This window comes from Echinops telfairi, unplaced genomic scaffold (genome assembly GCF_000313985.2).
Source record: "Echinops telfairi isolate 266 unplaced genomic scaffold, ASM31398v2 ScPeMD7_8;HRSCAF=38, whole genome shotgun sequence".
Taxonomy (NCBI): domain Eukaryota; kingdom Metazoa; phylum Chordata; class Mammalia; order Afrosoricida; family Tenrecidae; genus Echinops; species Echinops telfairi.
This window is the reverse complement of record NW_022103905.1, coordinates 10,014,862-10,030,337: the sequence shown is the minus strand read 5'-3', so window position 1 is coordinate 10,030,337 and position 15,476 is coordinate 10,014,862. Positions and strand designations below refer to the sequence as shown.

Below are 15,476 nucleotides of genomic sequence, written 5' to 3'. Positions count from 1 at the left end.
CTATGGAGGGGGTCTGCTTGCTTCCAACGCTTAGGACCTAACAAGGTGCAGATCCTGCACGTCACTAGAAAATTATTTGGGGGAGGATCTCTTATTTAGCTGTTTTCTTTTGTTTAAAATAATAAGGACAATTGAATGCTGCATGTGTATTTGAAAATTCTGTAAATTATATCACTAACTGGTTCTGTTTTAGGGAATGAGGGGCAGGGGATCCCCGGGTAGTACAAACAGTTAACCTGATGACCTGCTCACCCAAAGGTGGAGGTCAAGTCCACCCAAGAGCACCTCAGAAGAAAGGCCTGGCAATCTCCGAAAATCAGCCATCAAAAACCTGATGGATTCCTGTTTTCTTCCGACGTCACAGGGTCACCTCCAGTAGATGCCGACTCAAGAGCAGCTGGTGGGGTGTCTCCTGTACAGAACGGAGAGGAAGGAATGGGAGGTTGGAATATTGCGTCCCCAGGCAGGCAGGGAGATGGATTATACTGATCCAAGTGCCCCGTGGAGAGGGCTTGGCTATACCCAGCAGCTGCTAATTGAGATACCTTTAAAAAATTAATTTTGTTTACGTTTTATGAATTCCTCTTAAAGGGAATTCACCATTGCAACGTGTATCGACAGGGGAATCACTTCACATAACGTCTACAGGGGAATCACTTCACATAACGTCTATGGACCAGGGTGCTTGTTCTTCATTTCCCTCTGGTGGGCCTCTGGCCACTCCTTCAGCTTGTCCATAAAGCTCTGTAATCCGTTTCATAGCAACGGCCAGTTCATTTCTGCTTTCTTCAGTGAGAACCATTTAGCCCAGATCAGCAGAGGCCCTTGAAGTGAGAACATTTCCTCTCTCCACCTATCTTTGCAAAGGCCACCCTTTCTCTCTTCTGCATTTGTTGAAAACCAGAAGAACAGAGAACAGGTGAGAAAGCTGTAGGCTTTTCCAGTTCCTCTTTGGGTTGGCTCAGGACCTTTCTAAGTTGTACGCAAGGTAACATCCCCAAAACATTACAAATAAAACCACCTTTGTATATTCAGGGAAACGTATACAGCTTATTAAAACAAAACAAAAAAACGATTGTACTGTGTGGGATTCTTCACCATCTCTTGGCTGGGCTACTGCATTTATCCCATAACTGAGCCTCCTGTTCCCTGGAATGCTGCTCCTGCGAGCCCACCTTCCACACAGCTATCGTGATCCCTGCAGGGACCAGATGGATTTACATACTTCCTTTGTCCTTATATGACATCTCACCCAACCCCCTCCCCCAAAAAGAAATCCAAGCTCACTGCCATCGAGTCTGTGCCGGCTCAAAGCAACCCTGAAGGACAGGGTACAATGGCCCTTGGGTGTCCGAGACTGTAACTGTTTACAGAAATAGGCAGCCCTCTGTCTCTGGGGGCACGGCTGATGGCTTCGGATTGTCCTTGAAGATTGCAGCCCAACACACAACCACCAGCTACCAGAGCCCTTGATACAATTTCCTCACCCTGAAAATAAAATGCAAATTCTTCACCCTGGCCCCCAAAGCCCTGCCTGGGCTGGGGCTCGCTCACCCCGTCCGGCTCTTCAGCCACATGACTCTTTCCTACTTCGCATTCTGTCCAGCCAACCATTCTGGCTTGAATCCATTTTTTCTGGTTTCTCTCCTTAGCTTTCCTGCAGGTAACAGCATTCGGAGCTCGTGCATCTGATCCGGGCCGTTACTTGCAAAGGAGAACAACTTACACTGTTCCCTCCCTCTCCACTGCCAAATCTTAAGTTCTGTTTCGGTTGTGCACGCCTTATTAACCTTCACAGCCCTTAACTTTGACAGGCACCGAAGCCCCCACCCAGAGCGGTGGCAGCACTGTGCTCTTCTCCTGGGCATGTGCATCTGGACTCTCCTTAGGTAGAACTTTGCGCGAGGAAGCAGTTTCCTGGAGAAAAGATCTATCTCTTTCCTTCCTTCTTTGTTGTTAATCTCCTTCCATTCTGTCTGCTGAATGCATGGTAGACTCTTCCCTGACCTGTGGCTTTCCCACCTGTAACCCAATTTAACAGCAGGACCTAATATTTTTGGGAGCTTCCTGTGTGCTAGGTATTGCTTTACACGTTTTACATGAATTAATTCATTTAACTCTTGCAATAAGCAACCATATGGTAAGATAGGGACTCGTGCCCCTGCTGTACATATGGGCAGAGGTAGAGAATGGTTAGAAACCCGTATTTTTAATCACTACCTTATATTGAACTTATCTACCTGAATGCACATCAAACCCAAGTCTGCCCTGTGCTTAGACCGACTGGTTTCCGCCTGGCCGCTGATTGTTTGGATGTTTTGGTGTGCTTGTCTCGTGTCCTCTTAGACTATAGACCATCCATCAATCCCTCAAGGGTCAGTGCCTACCTTAAAGGCAAGGAGCCTTCATGGTTAAGCACTGGGCACAAGTTCAGTGCTTGAAACTACCAGCTGCTCCACAGGAGAAAGATGGGACTTTCTGTTCTTTTTAAAAAATTTTTTATCCATAATCCTTCTTTATTGTAGGAAGAAGCCTGATATTTAGGCCCACATGTATATTTCAAGGGATGGAATATCATTCCCAGTTCATTCTTTTTTACAAAAAGGGTGATCAGTGTCTCATATTACCTTGCAATATCAAGATGATATTTTAGACGAGTGTGTCAGGTGCTTTGGGCATAATTGCTTTCTCGTTTCTATTTTATTTATTTATTTTATTTAAGCATTTTATTGGGGGCTCGTACAACTCTTAGCACAATCCATCCATCCATCCATTGTATCAAGCACAGGTGTATATTTGTTGCCATCATCATTCTCAAAACATTTGCTTTCTGCTTGAGCCCTTGGTATCAGCTCCTCAAATTTTCCCCTCCCTCCCCGCTCCCCCTCCCTCATGAACCCTTGATAATTTAAAAATTATTATTTGGTCATATCTTACACTGTCCGACATCTCCCTTCACCCACTTTGTTGGCCATACCCCAGGGAGGAAGTTATATGTAGACCTTGTAATCAGTTCCCCCTTTCCACCTCACCTTCCCTGCACCCTCCCGGTATCGCCACTCTCACCACTGGTCTTGAAGGGATCATCGCCCTGGATTCTCTGTGTTTCCAGTTCCTATCTGTATCAGTGTACATCCTCTGATCCAGCCAGATTTGTAAGGTAGAATTGGGATCATGATAGCGGGGGGAGGAAGCATTTAGGAACTAGAGGAAAGTTGTATATTTCATCATTGCTATCCTGCACCGAGACTTTATGTTCTTATAAAGACTAAAACTCAGAAAAACCACACTCACTGCCATGGAATCAGTGCTGACTCGTAGTGACCATGTAGGACAAGATAGAACTGCCTCTGTGAGTTTCTGAGACTAATCTGTACAGGAGTAGAAAGCCCGTCTTTCTCCCTTGGAAAGGCTGGTTTTGAACTGCTGGCCTTACAGTTAACAGCCCACATGTAACCACTGTGCCACCAGGGCTCCTTATAAAAATTTACAGCCTTGGAAACCCCTATGAAGGCGTTGCCCTGGATCATAAAGTCACTGTGAGCGAGAATCGACTGGATGGGGTGGGGTGGGAATGTTACTGAGCTGAATAACACAGCTCCTGACTTCTGGGAAGCTCATGAACTAATTAAGAGCGATGAAATTAATGACAAGTGTAGACCTGCACGTACAAGAGCTACGGGATCCCCGCATCTCATTCCCTCTGGACTACTTGGTTGTACCTGAGCTTTAGCTTCAGTTTTGTTTTGTGCTCTAATCCCTGGCCCCTTAGACAAGCAGCCTCTGGCCTGATTTTCTCGGAATGACAGATATGTCCATCATGCCTGTGTGGCCAGAGGTCACTTAGTGAAGGGACATTTGCAGAAGTGTGAAGCAGGATTAAAGGAGCCATCAAGGGAGAGGGGAGGAGCCATCAAGGGAGGGGGGAGGAGCAACAGCAGGGAACTAGAAGGCAGACCTGGGGAAGGGAAGAGAAGGGATGGTGTACCAGAGCCTTGGACGAGGGGCTGCCTGACAGAAACTCTGACCATAAAGACATGACCACCAGTGCCATGGGGAGATGTTCTGCAGGGACCTTTCCTTGGAATAGATTTTAGGGTACAAAAGAGACCCCCCATCTCAAATGTAATTTGGAGAACATTTATATTAGGTCTTCAAAAAAGACAAAGACCACAAAGACACAGCTGTCACCTGGACAAGCGAGGCCATCAGCACGAGGGCATAATGGCATCCGAGGGTTTGCTGAGACACTGAGCTTTAAAAGGTGTGTGGGGGGTAAAGGAAACTCACAGATTCATGATTGGTGGCCGATCAATAATACATCACAGTTATAGGTGGGACTAGGATGGGGGACAGAGAAAAGATCTGAACGGAATGAGCGTGTTTATATTAAACAGCTACTTCAGCCTGGAAAACGGAAGGGCACCCCAACTAGCCTGAGGGCCATGTGGGATGAAAGTTCAAGTTTTTAATCCCACTACTGGCAGACCGTCCGCTATTGGCTGGCTTTCCATAGTCTACTTCCCCTTTACAGGTGATATGTGTACACCCCAGACCCAGGTGTACACTAGGCCCCAAGCCAAGGGTCAATACAATCATTGTGGGGGAGGTAGGAATACCGTGCCTTAATCCACCCTTTCACTGTCTCTTCTGGAAAACTATTGATAAGGAAATAAGCCGCCTCTGCCCGCCACCTTTCTTTGTGCTTGGAAGCTGTTGATAAGGATATGTGCCTTTACCCTTCTGTGTACTAGAGATTCCTTCCATGGCCCCCCTTTCTCCTTGCCCCAACATGTCTACCGAGCAGTCGCATCGCCAGAGCCCAGCTTCTTGGGTGCCTAAGGACCAGGATCAGCCCACAGCTGATCCCAGGGAAGCGGAAGTCAGACGTTGCTCCACTCTCCAAACTTTTGGCCAGTTCGACACCAGCATCCCTGCCACGGCCCTCTCTGCTTCTCTGCTGGGTTCACGAATCCGTTGCAATGGCCACACGGAACTCGCAGACAGCACATCTTATAGTTAGTGGTGTCTTAAGAAGCAGGGCACTCAGGCTCAGGAAGCTTGGAGATAGTCTCCCACCTTTCGTACGGGATACTTCTCTTGGCGCCTCTTCACCGGGCAGGCTTCCTCTCACCTGCTCTATGCTCCTGAGCACAGGCCCTGGTTAACCCTACCAGCTGTCCCTGCTGGCTCTCTGCCTTCTACACCCCCACCCCCACCCCCAAGAACTTCTGTGGGGCTGGGTGCTGAATACACCAAACCCCTTGTCAATTTGCAGGCATGGCGCACTTGATTCCCTCGGAGGCCCCAGCCACAGCACTTACTTCAGTTGCTCTGCGTAACAGGCCACAATTCACCTTTGCACGATCCATTTGGCAGCCTCTGTGAGGGGCATACCAATCACTGGGCAAGCTACAATCCAGGGCCAGGCAGTGCCAAACCATCTTGGTGTATAGTCTACTAAGGAAATGCCAGCCAACCCCAAAAGTCGCAGCCCCCCCTGGGGCGGGAAACTAGGGCAAAGGGAACTCCGTAGGGGGAGTAGTCGGGAAACTTCTCAGGCTGTTTTCACCCAAAATCCACAGGAAAAAGATCACAGAAAGGAATGCCTTTCTCTACAGTCTGTGTAAGAATTTTGTCAAGCATACATTTAAAGTCTTTTCATATTGCTCTCCACTCTGCCTCAGTGATTCAAATTCCACTTGTATCTTCTGCCCCTGTCCTCCATACTCCCCGGCATACTGATTACTGGCCTCAGTAAGTCCAGGAACGTAACCATTTCGAAGGGCACCACAGCAGTACCTCTTTCGGTTTTGAGGGAAAGGAAATGCAATTCAAAGTGGTTGAAGCAAGCAAACACGCACACGCTAATGGAGTTTTTTGGTGCCGGAACGGAAAGGTCCAGGAGAATTCTGGCCTCAGGCTCTGACCAGAGGCCTTAATGTTCCCCTTCAAGGTGGCTTGAGGCTCTATGAGGTGGCAGCATGGCTCCCAGTATTCCAGGCCCGTCTCCTTCCGGCAGGGAAAAAAGAGGAATCGGCCTCTCACAAGCCCAGCAGCAGTCTCTCCTGGCAGCTCAGCTCCTCCGAATGGCTCCCATTGGGACTATGGCCCATCACGAAAGCCAGGGTGCAGTGGTGGTGAAAGGGCAGGACTGAGTCACAGGCTTACACACCCGGGGGAGGCAGAGAAGCACTTACTGCAAGTCCACACCCAAAGGGAGGTGGAGGAAGTAGATGGGGCTTGCAGAGCCAGGGATATTGAGTAGGGACTCTCTCACGACTGAACCAAACATAGGACCAGAGATCACTGGGCTTTTTAGGTTTCAGTTTTGTCTCTAAAATGCATCTGCCTAGAGGGAACCGATGACAAGGAACTATATGTGACCTCCTCCCTGGGGGACGGACAACCGAAAAGTGGGTGAAGGGAGACGTCAGGCAGGGAAAGATATGACAAAATAACAATTTATAAACTATCAAGGGCTCATGAGGGAGAGGGGAGCGGGGAGGGAGGGGAAAAATGAGGACCTAATGCCGGGGGTTTAAGTGGAGAGGAAATGTTTTGAGAATGATGAGGGCAATGAATGTACAAATGCGCTTTACACAATTGATGTGTGTATGGATTGTGATAAGAGTTGTATGAGCCCCTGATAAAATGATTTTTTTAAAATGCATCTGCCCATCTTCAGGCTGCTCCCTTTCTCTCTCCCACCCTTCCTATCCCTTTTCTTTAAAGTGCACTGGAAAACCCACAGCCATTGGGCAGATTCCCCCTCATGGCAAGCCTAGGTAGTATTTAGTGTGGTATTTTTAAAAAGGAAAAAAGAAACCAAACTTTAAATGGACCGTGAGCGAGACCGAGAGTTGAGAGGCATCCATTGATCTGCATTGTGAGGCTTATTGACTGGGATGCGGTACTGCTTCCAGAGGCTGGACAGGACAGGCTCAGCCAAGGGGTGGTCAGGGTCCTCCTTTATGCAGGTACAAGTTGGAGTGCGGTGGGCTACAGAAGCCATACACTTCATAACCTGCTGGAAACTCAGTGTTACTTAGGTGCTAGTCTGATAGGAGAGAGAAAGAGGAAGCATTCACAATGCCTGTAGCTATGCTGCAGCACCCTGATGACCGACCGGCAGGCGGGATGTGTATCATCCAGGTGGGCCCAAGGAAACGTAAGGAATGCCTACTTAGCTAAGGCCTACCATTTGAGAACATGAACTAGTCTTTCTACTTGTTTTAGTACCATTACTCCCAAACCAGTCCCACTGCCATCAAGTCCATGCAGACTCTAAGCAACCTCATAGACTGTAAATCTTTAGGGGAGCCAAACGCCTCGCCTTTCTCTGGTGGGGAGTCTGGCAGGCCCGAACTGCTGACTGTAGTTAAGAGGTCAACACTTGACCAACTACGCCTGCAGGACTCCCTTTCATCCTGTTGCTGGGTACCATTGAGTCTGTTCTCTGTGCAACAGAAGAAAACACTCCCCGGTCCTGCACGAGCCTCCCAACTGTTAGCATGTTTGAGCCCATTGTTGTAGCCACTGTGTAAATCTATCTTGTTGAGGACCTGCCTCCTTTTTGCTGCCCCTCAACTTTGCCACGCAGGATGGTCTTCTCCTGATAACCAGTCCGCGAGACCACATGTCACCATCCTTGCCTGTGAGCAGCATTCTGACTGTACTTGCGAGACAGATTCGTTTGTTCTTTTGACAGACCTGGGACTTTAAGGATTCCTTGCCAGCAATCAATTCGAATCCACCTATTCTTTGGTCTTTATTAAATACTCAACTTTCGCATGCACATGAAGCAACTGAAATACCAAGGCCTGATTTCAGTGCACCTTGGCTCTCTTAGCAACATCTGCTTTCAGCACTTTACAGAGGCCCTGTGCGGCAGGCTGACTCCGTGCATTGCTTCCTTAGAGCTCTGGTCTGCTGCTTCCATGAGCACTGACTATGGATCCAAACAAGATGAACTTCTTGACAACTTCAGTCTTTTCTCCATTTATCATGATGTTACTTAGTGGTTCCAAGGTAAGGATTTTTATTTTCTTTGAGTTGGAATTCACACTGAAGACTAGTCTTCATTAGCAAGTGCTTCAAATTCTTCTGATTAATATGTCCTCCTGATAATATTTCCAAAATACGTGAGATGAAGTCTTGTCATTCTTTCTTTTCTTTTTAAAATCATTTTACTGGGGGTTTGTACAACTCTTTTTACAATCCATACGTAATCATTCTCCCTTCTAAGGAGCATCTGGCTGTACTTCTTCCAGACAGACTGACTCGTTTTCATGGCAGCCTGATTACTGTACATTCAATATTATTTGCCAATACAACAATTCAAATAACTCAGTTCTTCTGTCTAAAACAGTGGTTCTCAACCTCCCTAATATCATGACCCTTTAATACAGTTTCTCGTATTGTGGTGACCCCCCCAACCATAAAATTATTGTCATTGCGTCTTCATAACTGTAATTTTGCTACTGTTATGAATCAGGCGACCCCCGTGAAAGGGTCGCGACAAACAGGTTGAGAACCGCTGGTTTAAGTAAAAGTATTCATTTGTCCAGCTCTCAGGTATTTGAAGTGATGAAAATACTATGACCTGTCAGGTATTGCTTGATGTCTTGGGTGCTGTTTCCATGGGCATTGATTGGGGACGAGTAACATGAAATCACAGAGGGGAATACTTTTGCATAAACAACAAGACGTAAACATCGGTGTGGGAATCTCTGCCTCCAGTCAAAGTTATGTGACATCAATAGTATCTCATTCCATGCCCTCTTCTGAAAACAGCTTTAATATCTGGTGGTTTCTTGTTCATATGCCGCTGTAACCACTTAAAAATTATATTCAGCAGAACTTTACTTGTCTGTGTTTTTTTTTAACTAAAAAATCATTTTATTGGGGGCTCGTACAACTCTTATCACAATCCATACATCAGTTGAATCAGGCATGTTTGTACATATGTTGCCCTCATTCTTTTCTAGACATTTACTTTCTATTGAGCCCTTGGTATCAGCTCTTTTTTTTTTATTTTGCCCCTCCCCATCCATCCTCATAACCCCCTGATAGATTGTACATTGTTATTGTTTTCATCTCTCACACCGACCGCTGTCACCCTTCCCCCATGTGTTCGGTTGTTCTTCCCCCTGTACAGGGGAGTATGGTTATGCGTCGACCATTGTGATCGGTACTTGTCGGTGTTATTAATGATGTTCTGTGGTGGTTGTATGAGGCTGGACCACTTTTCTTTGGAATCTGCAGGAATACAGATCTCTTCCAGTGGGTTGGCCAGTGTTTTAGGCTGGGTTCTCTAGGGAAGCACAATCCGTGAAATATATAAACTTTTATCAATAAAGTGGCTCACACACGTGTAGAAGCATCTGAGTCCAGTCGGGTTCAAGTCTGTGTGTCAGACATTAAGACACAGACTTTTCTTGAGTAGCTCCCGGGACCGGGAAACCAGGAAACAGGAAGTGAAGCTGGGAGGCAGGAGGATGGCGCAGGAAGACAACGGGAAGCGTATGTCTGGTGGATGTAGAGCAGTTTGGTAGGCCATACTGTAGAGACTGATGGTTTCCCTGGGTTGGCAGGTAATATGGCAGGCAGCTGATAGCGCTCAGGGTCAATAGGCAATATGATATGCTGTTGGCTCAAGTCCAAAAAACTGGCAGTAAAGGTAACAGATGCAGGATCCACACCAGCAAGGAGAGAGAGGGAGGGGGTGAATTAGCTACAGTCTCGTTATGTATGTGAAGTAGGCCAACTCCCCAAAGAGACAACATTAGGCTGCTGTGGTCTAGAGTAAAGGGTTGCACTCCGCCCTAATAGTCCCACAACTGCATGAGTTGTTTCCAATACATTCGGTGACATTATGGAGATGGAGGGTGGGCTTACTAGCAAACTACTGAGGATCCCGGCCCAGCCAAGTTGACACAAACCTATCACAGGTAGCAAAGATGAGTGAGCATTTCCAGCATTGCATCTGTTTGTTAAAACATCTCAATTGGTATTCTATCAATTACTGGGCCTGGTTTTCCACTAAGGCCTTCCGGGCAGCTTGATAGCATGTATGTAAATTGCATTCTCCTTTTCAACCATCACTTCCCTCTTTTCTGTGATTTGTAGGAAGTGTCTACAAGCTATGGAAGAGTTTGAAGTTATGATAAAAACTTACATTAAATCCTTGCTTCTCTATTTGCTAGGCGTATGATGATTCCGTGCTCCATAATCTTTGAGCCTTGTTACTTTTACTTGTGGAGTGAAATGACAGATACCCATTCTACAGGGTAGAAAGAATGAAATATGATACATGTGCCTGTATGAGTGAGACCTGTGACCAAGACATTGTGAAGTACCATTGAGTCAATGCTGGCTCTTAGCAACCCCATGCTCAGTAGGAGAAAACTATGCCCAGTCTCGCAACTTCACCATTAATGCCTTATCTGAGTCCATTTTTGCAGCCACGGTCTTAGTCGGTCTCCTTGAGAGCCTTCCACTTTTTCGCCCTCTACGAAGTACGGTGTCTTTCTCCAGGGTCTGATCTCCCTTCTACTAATAGGTCCAAAGTGTGGAAGACCAACTCTTGCCATCCTCCTATGGAACATTCTAGTGTGTTTCTTCCAAGATTCGTTCTTTCTCCTGGCAGTTCTTGGTGTATTCAATATTCTTCCCCAACACGGATTCAAAGGCATCAATTCTTCATCAGCCTTCCTTCTTCCCCGTCGGCCTTTGCATGTTTATGCGATGATTGGAAATACTCTCGCTTGGATGAGGTCCACCTTTGCCTTCTAGGTGACCTCTCCGCTTTGGAGCACCTTAAGGTGGTCTTCTGCAGGACATTTGCTCAATGCGAAATACATAATTTGATTTTTTTAAAATCATTTTATTGGGGGGCTCTCACAGCTGTTTAAATACTCCATACATCCATTGTATGAAGCATATTGGTACATACGTTGCCATCAACCTTTTCTAAACATTCACTTCCTATTTGAGCCCTTGGTATCAGCTCCTCTTTTCATCATTTGAGTTTTTGGCTGCTGCCTCCATGGGTGTGGATTTTGATTTGAGGCATGGGCTAGGGGCACCGCCCAGTTCTGGTCCCCGTGCCACCAACTTAAATCATGTGAGTGTGAGCATGCTATATCATCTCACTGAGCTGTCTCTTCATGGGGAACAGATATTACCTACACCTCACAGGGCCATTTGTTTAATTGGGAAATGGACTTTTCTGACATGTTATTTAAAATAACTGGAGGGAGGCCTTGGGGAGGTAACCAAACCTGAACTGAGTATCTCAAATCCAGAGAAGCCATCGAAACATTTTGTTCACGCATGTTTGTAGCTCTGTGTTTTGTGTAGTAACCCTTACTTCAGGATTCAGTTATATGTAACTTGTTATTGTTGTTTTTCTATTTTAGATGGAGCAGATAAAAAGAGCAAACAAACTATTTACCAATGATTGTATATTTCTGAAGAAAACTCTGAACATCCCAGTTATATCAGAGAAGCCTTTGTTGTTTAATGGACTTAACTCAATCGATTCTCCAGAAAATGAAACTGTTGATGGCAGTCTTTCCCACGGAGAGGAGCCGCAGGGGACTAGGGCAGACCTGTCCCCTCCCAGCCCTCAGGAGGCAGACGCAGAGCCAGTGCAGCCTGAGGAAGTGTCGGCCCAAGATTTCCTGCAGAGACTAGACTTGCAGATTAAGTTATCCACACAGGCAGCCAAGAAACTAAAAGAAGAAAGCAGGTAAAGATGCGCTGATGATTCTCATTCGTCAGGGGCGGAATGAAAGATTTCTTAAAACGTCCTGGCTTGGCTATATTGTTCTTTTTTACACTTTAAAAATTGGATTTGAATTCTGGGAAGGCAGTTTTTACAGATGACGTCTAAACAAACCTACGGCGTTCTGCGTAAGACTTCGTCTGTTATAGTGCCTGATTACACAGAGTGCCTCTGCCTTAATAGTGTAACTGCCCCACTAGCAAGGCTGCATGGCTGCCGAGTAGAGGGATCTCAGTGACGCCTGCCAGGGAAGCAGCACCCTGGTAAACACTGAGCCTTCTAAAATTTGTCAGAGACATTGTCCATTCTTTATGTTGGCTGGTATTTCTCATATGAGAATACTGTTTTCGTCTTTTAAGTAAATATCCGCTGAAACCTTTTCCCGTATAGAATTGGTCTCTGCATCCCTCTTTGACGTCAAGAATAGTGCAGCCTGCTTACGCTTCGTAATTTACTGAGAAGCTTGCAACAGACGTTAGAGCCTAGAAGCCACTACTGTAATGTTTCTTAAAATTCATGTATTTGTTTCCATCTCTTTTCTTTAGTCCTCGTTTTTGTTGTTTCATTATATATGTGGTCTTTATTGTAAGCACCTCACATCCTTTTGGGGAAGAGGTAGAAAATAAAATGTATATAAATATAATGAATCTGTAACTTAATATACGCTCCCTGGGAGGCACAAATGGTTACGCACCCAACGATCTGATGAAACGTGGGAGGTTTGTATATTGGGTAACACGTTGGACTAACCATCAGGTTAGCAGTTCGAAACCAGCAGCTACTTTGTGGGAGCAAGATGACGCTTTCTATTATCTTAGGGTTACAGCCTCAAAAACTCACAGGGCAGTTCTGCCCGGTCCGTAGGGTTACTGTGAGTCAGAACTGACTTGACGGCAGTGAGTTTGTTTGAGGGATATCTCAGAAGTCTATTTCCAGAAGGTCCTGTGGAGCGCTGCTACTCTGCACACACGGGGTGCCCAGAGTTGGAATTTATTCAGTGGCAACTAACAACAACATAATTTAAAATAGCATATAAATAAATAAAGAAATGCCATTCTTTAGTCTAGTAACCAAGCCACCAAGATTTCTACATTCTGTTCTACCTAATGGAGATAAGAAGCTACACCTAAAAAAACCCAAAAACTACACCTTAATATTTTACATTCATAATAATTTTCAAAACAAGCAGTTTCTCCCAAGTTTCTGCCCTTCTTTGGCAATTGGTGATTACGTTGTATAAGAAGTCTATGCATTCGTTTTCTGAATGTGGTCTTTAAGCATCACTTTTGCTCACTTTTTCTTTCAGAGATGAAGACAGTCCCTATGCAGCTTCCCTCTATCACAGTTAGACGACTAGCGAGCCTGCTTCTCCCCTGGATTAAGAAATGGCTGGACCCGAAAGAAGCCAAGAACCGAAGACTCAAAAGCATGTCTTTTGAACTTCCACAGCATACATCTTAAACTCACAATTTAGTAGTTCCACCGACTGCCCTTGCTCCGATGTGATCGGTTCAGTCTGGCTTTCCCTGATTTGAAGTCTTCGTCTGGCATGAGAGCAAAATTGTACCCTTCAAGCTTATCTATTTTGTAGGTGGTGGTAGTTTGCAAACTAGTCTTTGTAAAATACTGGTTGACATAAAGCATCAAAGAATTATTTGCATAGTCAAGATCCAAACAGTTTCGCTCCTGATGAAATCCTATGTGCAAAAATAACGGTGGCTGTTTATGTGATGCTGAATGTGCTGTGTGTTTATAACTTAAATGCTATCTCTCTATATTTCAATATGTATGGCATATTCTATAATACTAAAGAGAACCACATTTTGTCCCTTATTTTGTAAAAATAAACTACAAAAGTCTGAATGCGAAAATAAACTATGTTTTCATATTTGGGTCTTCCAATTTTCTTTAAATTATTTGATTGGGGGCTCATACAACGTTTATCACAATCCACACATGCATCCATTGTGTCAAGCACATTTGTACATTTGTTGCCATCATCATTCTCAAAACATTTGCTTTCTGCTTGAGCCCGTGGTATCAGCTCCTCATTTTTAAAAAACAAATATACCTGGTTTTTAAATTGTCTTTCAAAAATGATGACACTGTAATAGTGTTGATGGCTAAAAAATGCAATTTTGGGGAAAAGAATCTCAGTAAGTTAGAAGGTAATCATTAATAGTCTCTAGTTAATAGTTTCATCTGATGTGGTGTACTGTACTTCAGGTTCAGTGAAAACATGCTATGTAGTCCAAAGCTCAAGGGCACAATACCATGACCTGATGTACTGGTGACTTCAGCTTTCTATCTCCCTGGCAGATCACTTTGTAGGAGCTCATTTAGTATAATGGGTTACAGGTTGGCCTACTAACTGACAGGCCAACAGTTTGAAACCCCCAGTGAGTAGCTCCACTGGGGAAAGATGAGAGGCCTTTTACTCCCACAAAGAGTTCCAGTCTCAGAAACTCACAGGGACAGCTCTATTCTGTCCAACTCGCTATTATTGGAATCCTCTCGATGGCAGGGGGTTTAGTTTGCTGCTCCTTTGAATTGGAGATTAAGTGTTTATTCCCTTCTTTAACCTTCACTTTTAATGCATAGAAAGTACTGCAGTACGCAAAGTGACACATCATTTGCAATGAAATATTTTTGGCCTCAATTTCTCTTCAGCTACCAGAGTAAGTTTTTAGGCTTCCATGAAAGCCCTTTCACAACAACCCTCCGTCACCCCAGAAGGAATTCCTGCTCCCCTCTTGCCCTCCCAGTTCTTCAGCGAAAGCTAGAAAGAAGTGTCCTTGTGTGTTAATGCTACTAAGCGTGCAGAACTGGAATCGTCACCTGAATCAACCTTTGAGGCATTGCGGGGAAACATCATCTGCCTTTGTCTTGCCAAATTTCTCGTTTGCCCTTCATGTCACATACGCGGTCCTCTGTGCTTTGTTTCAGATGATCGCAGCATCTTCACTACGAGCTGCGCCTCTACCGCACTGTGAGGGGCTAGTTGGAAGTGACCACTGAGAAGCATCACTGGGTTAGGGTTCTCTAGAGAAACACAAGCAGGGCACTTAGGATTACGATCTAAAAGGAAAGGTTTATATAGGGAGAAGGAATGTCACGGCTAGCTAGTCCACACAGCAGTATAGAGGGCTCAGTTCCACTCACTTTCCTGGAACGGCCGAATGCCAGTGCAAGGTCAAGGACGCAGAAAGTGAAGTCTGCCCTCAGGCCAGAAAGGCAGGGTAGGGCAGCAACAGTTGGTAGCCCTGGAGTTTAGGGAAGCAGGAAGCATGGGATCTCAAACCCCATGGGATCTCAAACTCAAGGGATGTACCGGGAAGAAGCAGTTCTCGAAGGAGCCTCAAGCTCTAGCAACACATCCATCCACCCACAGGCAATGCAGTGCACAATTGAGGTCAAGAACCAGCTCAAGTAGCAGCACGTGGTTGTGGCCCGGAAGGTATTTTGTCTCTGTAGGCCTCCAATCAAGCTGCGATCTGATGAAGCTCTGCCCACATGTTCCTATGGAGATCTAGGTGGCACAATAAACCTAACGATCACAATCACTCCAACTAAAGCCACTGCCATTGAGTTGATTCCAACTTACAGCAACCTCATAGGATGGCAGAACTGCACCAAGGAGTGCCTGGTGGTTTCAAACTTCTGACTCTGTGGATCGTGGCCCAGT

The 15,476-nt window shown here is 45.6% G+C and overlaps 1 protein-coding gene across 2 annotated transcripts in view; it reads left to right on the top strand.

The window, feature by feature from the left end:
* Positions 1–13,679, top strand: part of LYSMD2 (LysM domain containing 2) — a 23,055-nt gene extending 9,376 nt beyond the window's left edge. For both annotated transcript variants that reach the window (XM_045286415.1, XM_004709431.2), the window contains exons 2-3: positions 11,424–11,755; positions 13,098–13,679. In XM_045286415.1, coding sequence (XP_045142350.1) covers positions 11,424–11,755; positions 13,098–13,140 — 375 coding nt within the window. In that variant the 3' untranslated portion in view covers positions 13,141–13,679. The remainder of the gene's footprint in view (positions 1–11,423; positions 11,756–13,097) is intronic.
* Positions 13,680–15,476: the final 1,797 nt, after the last annotated feature.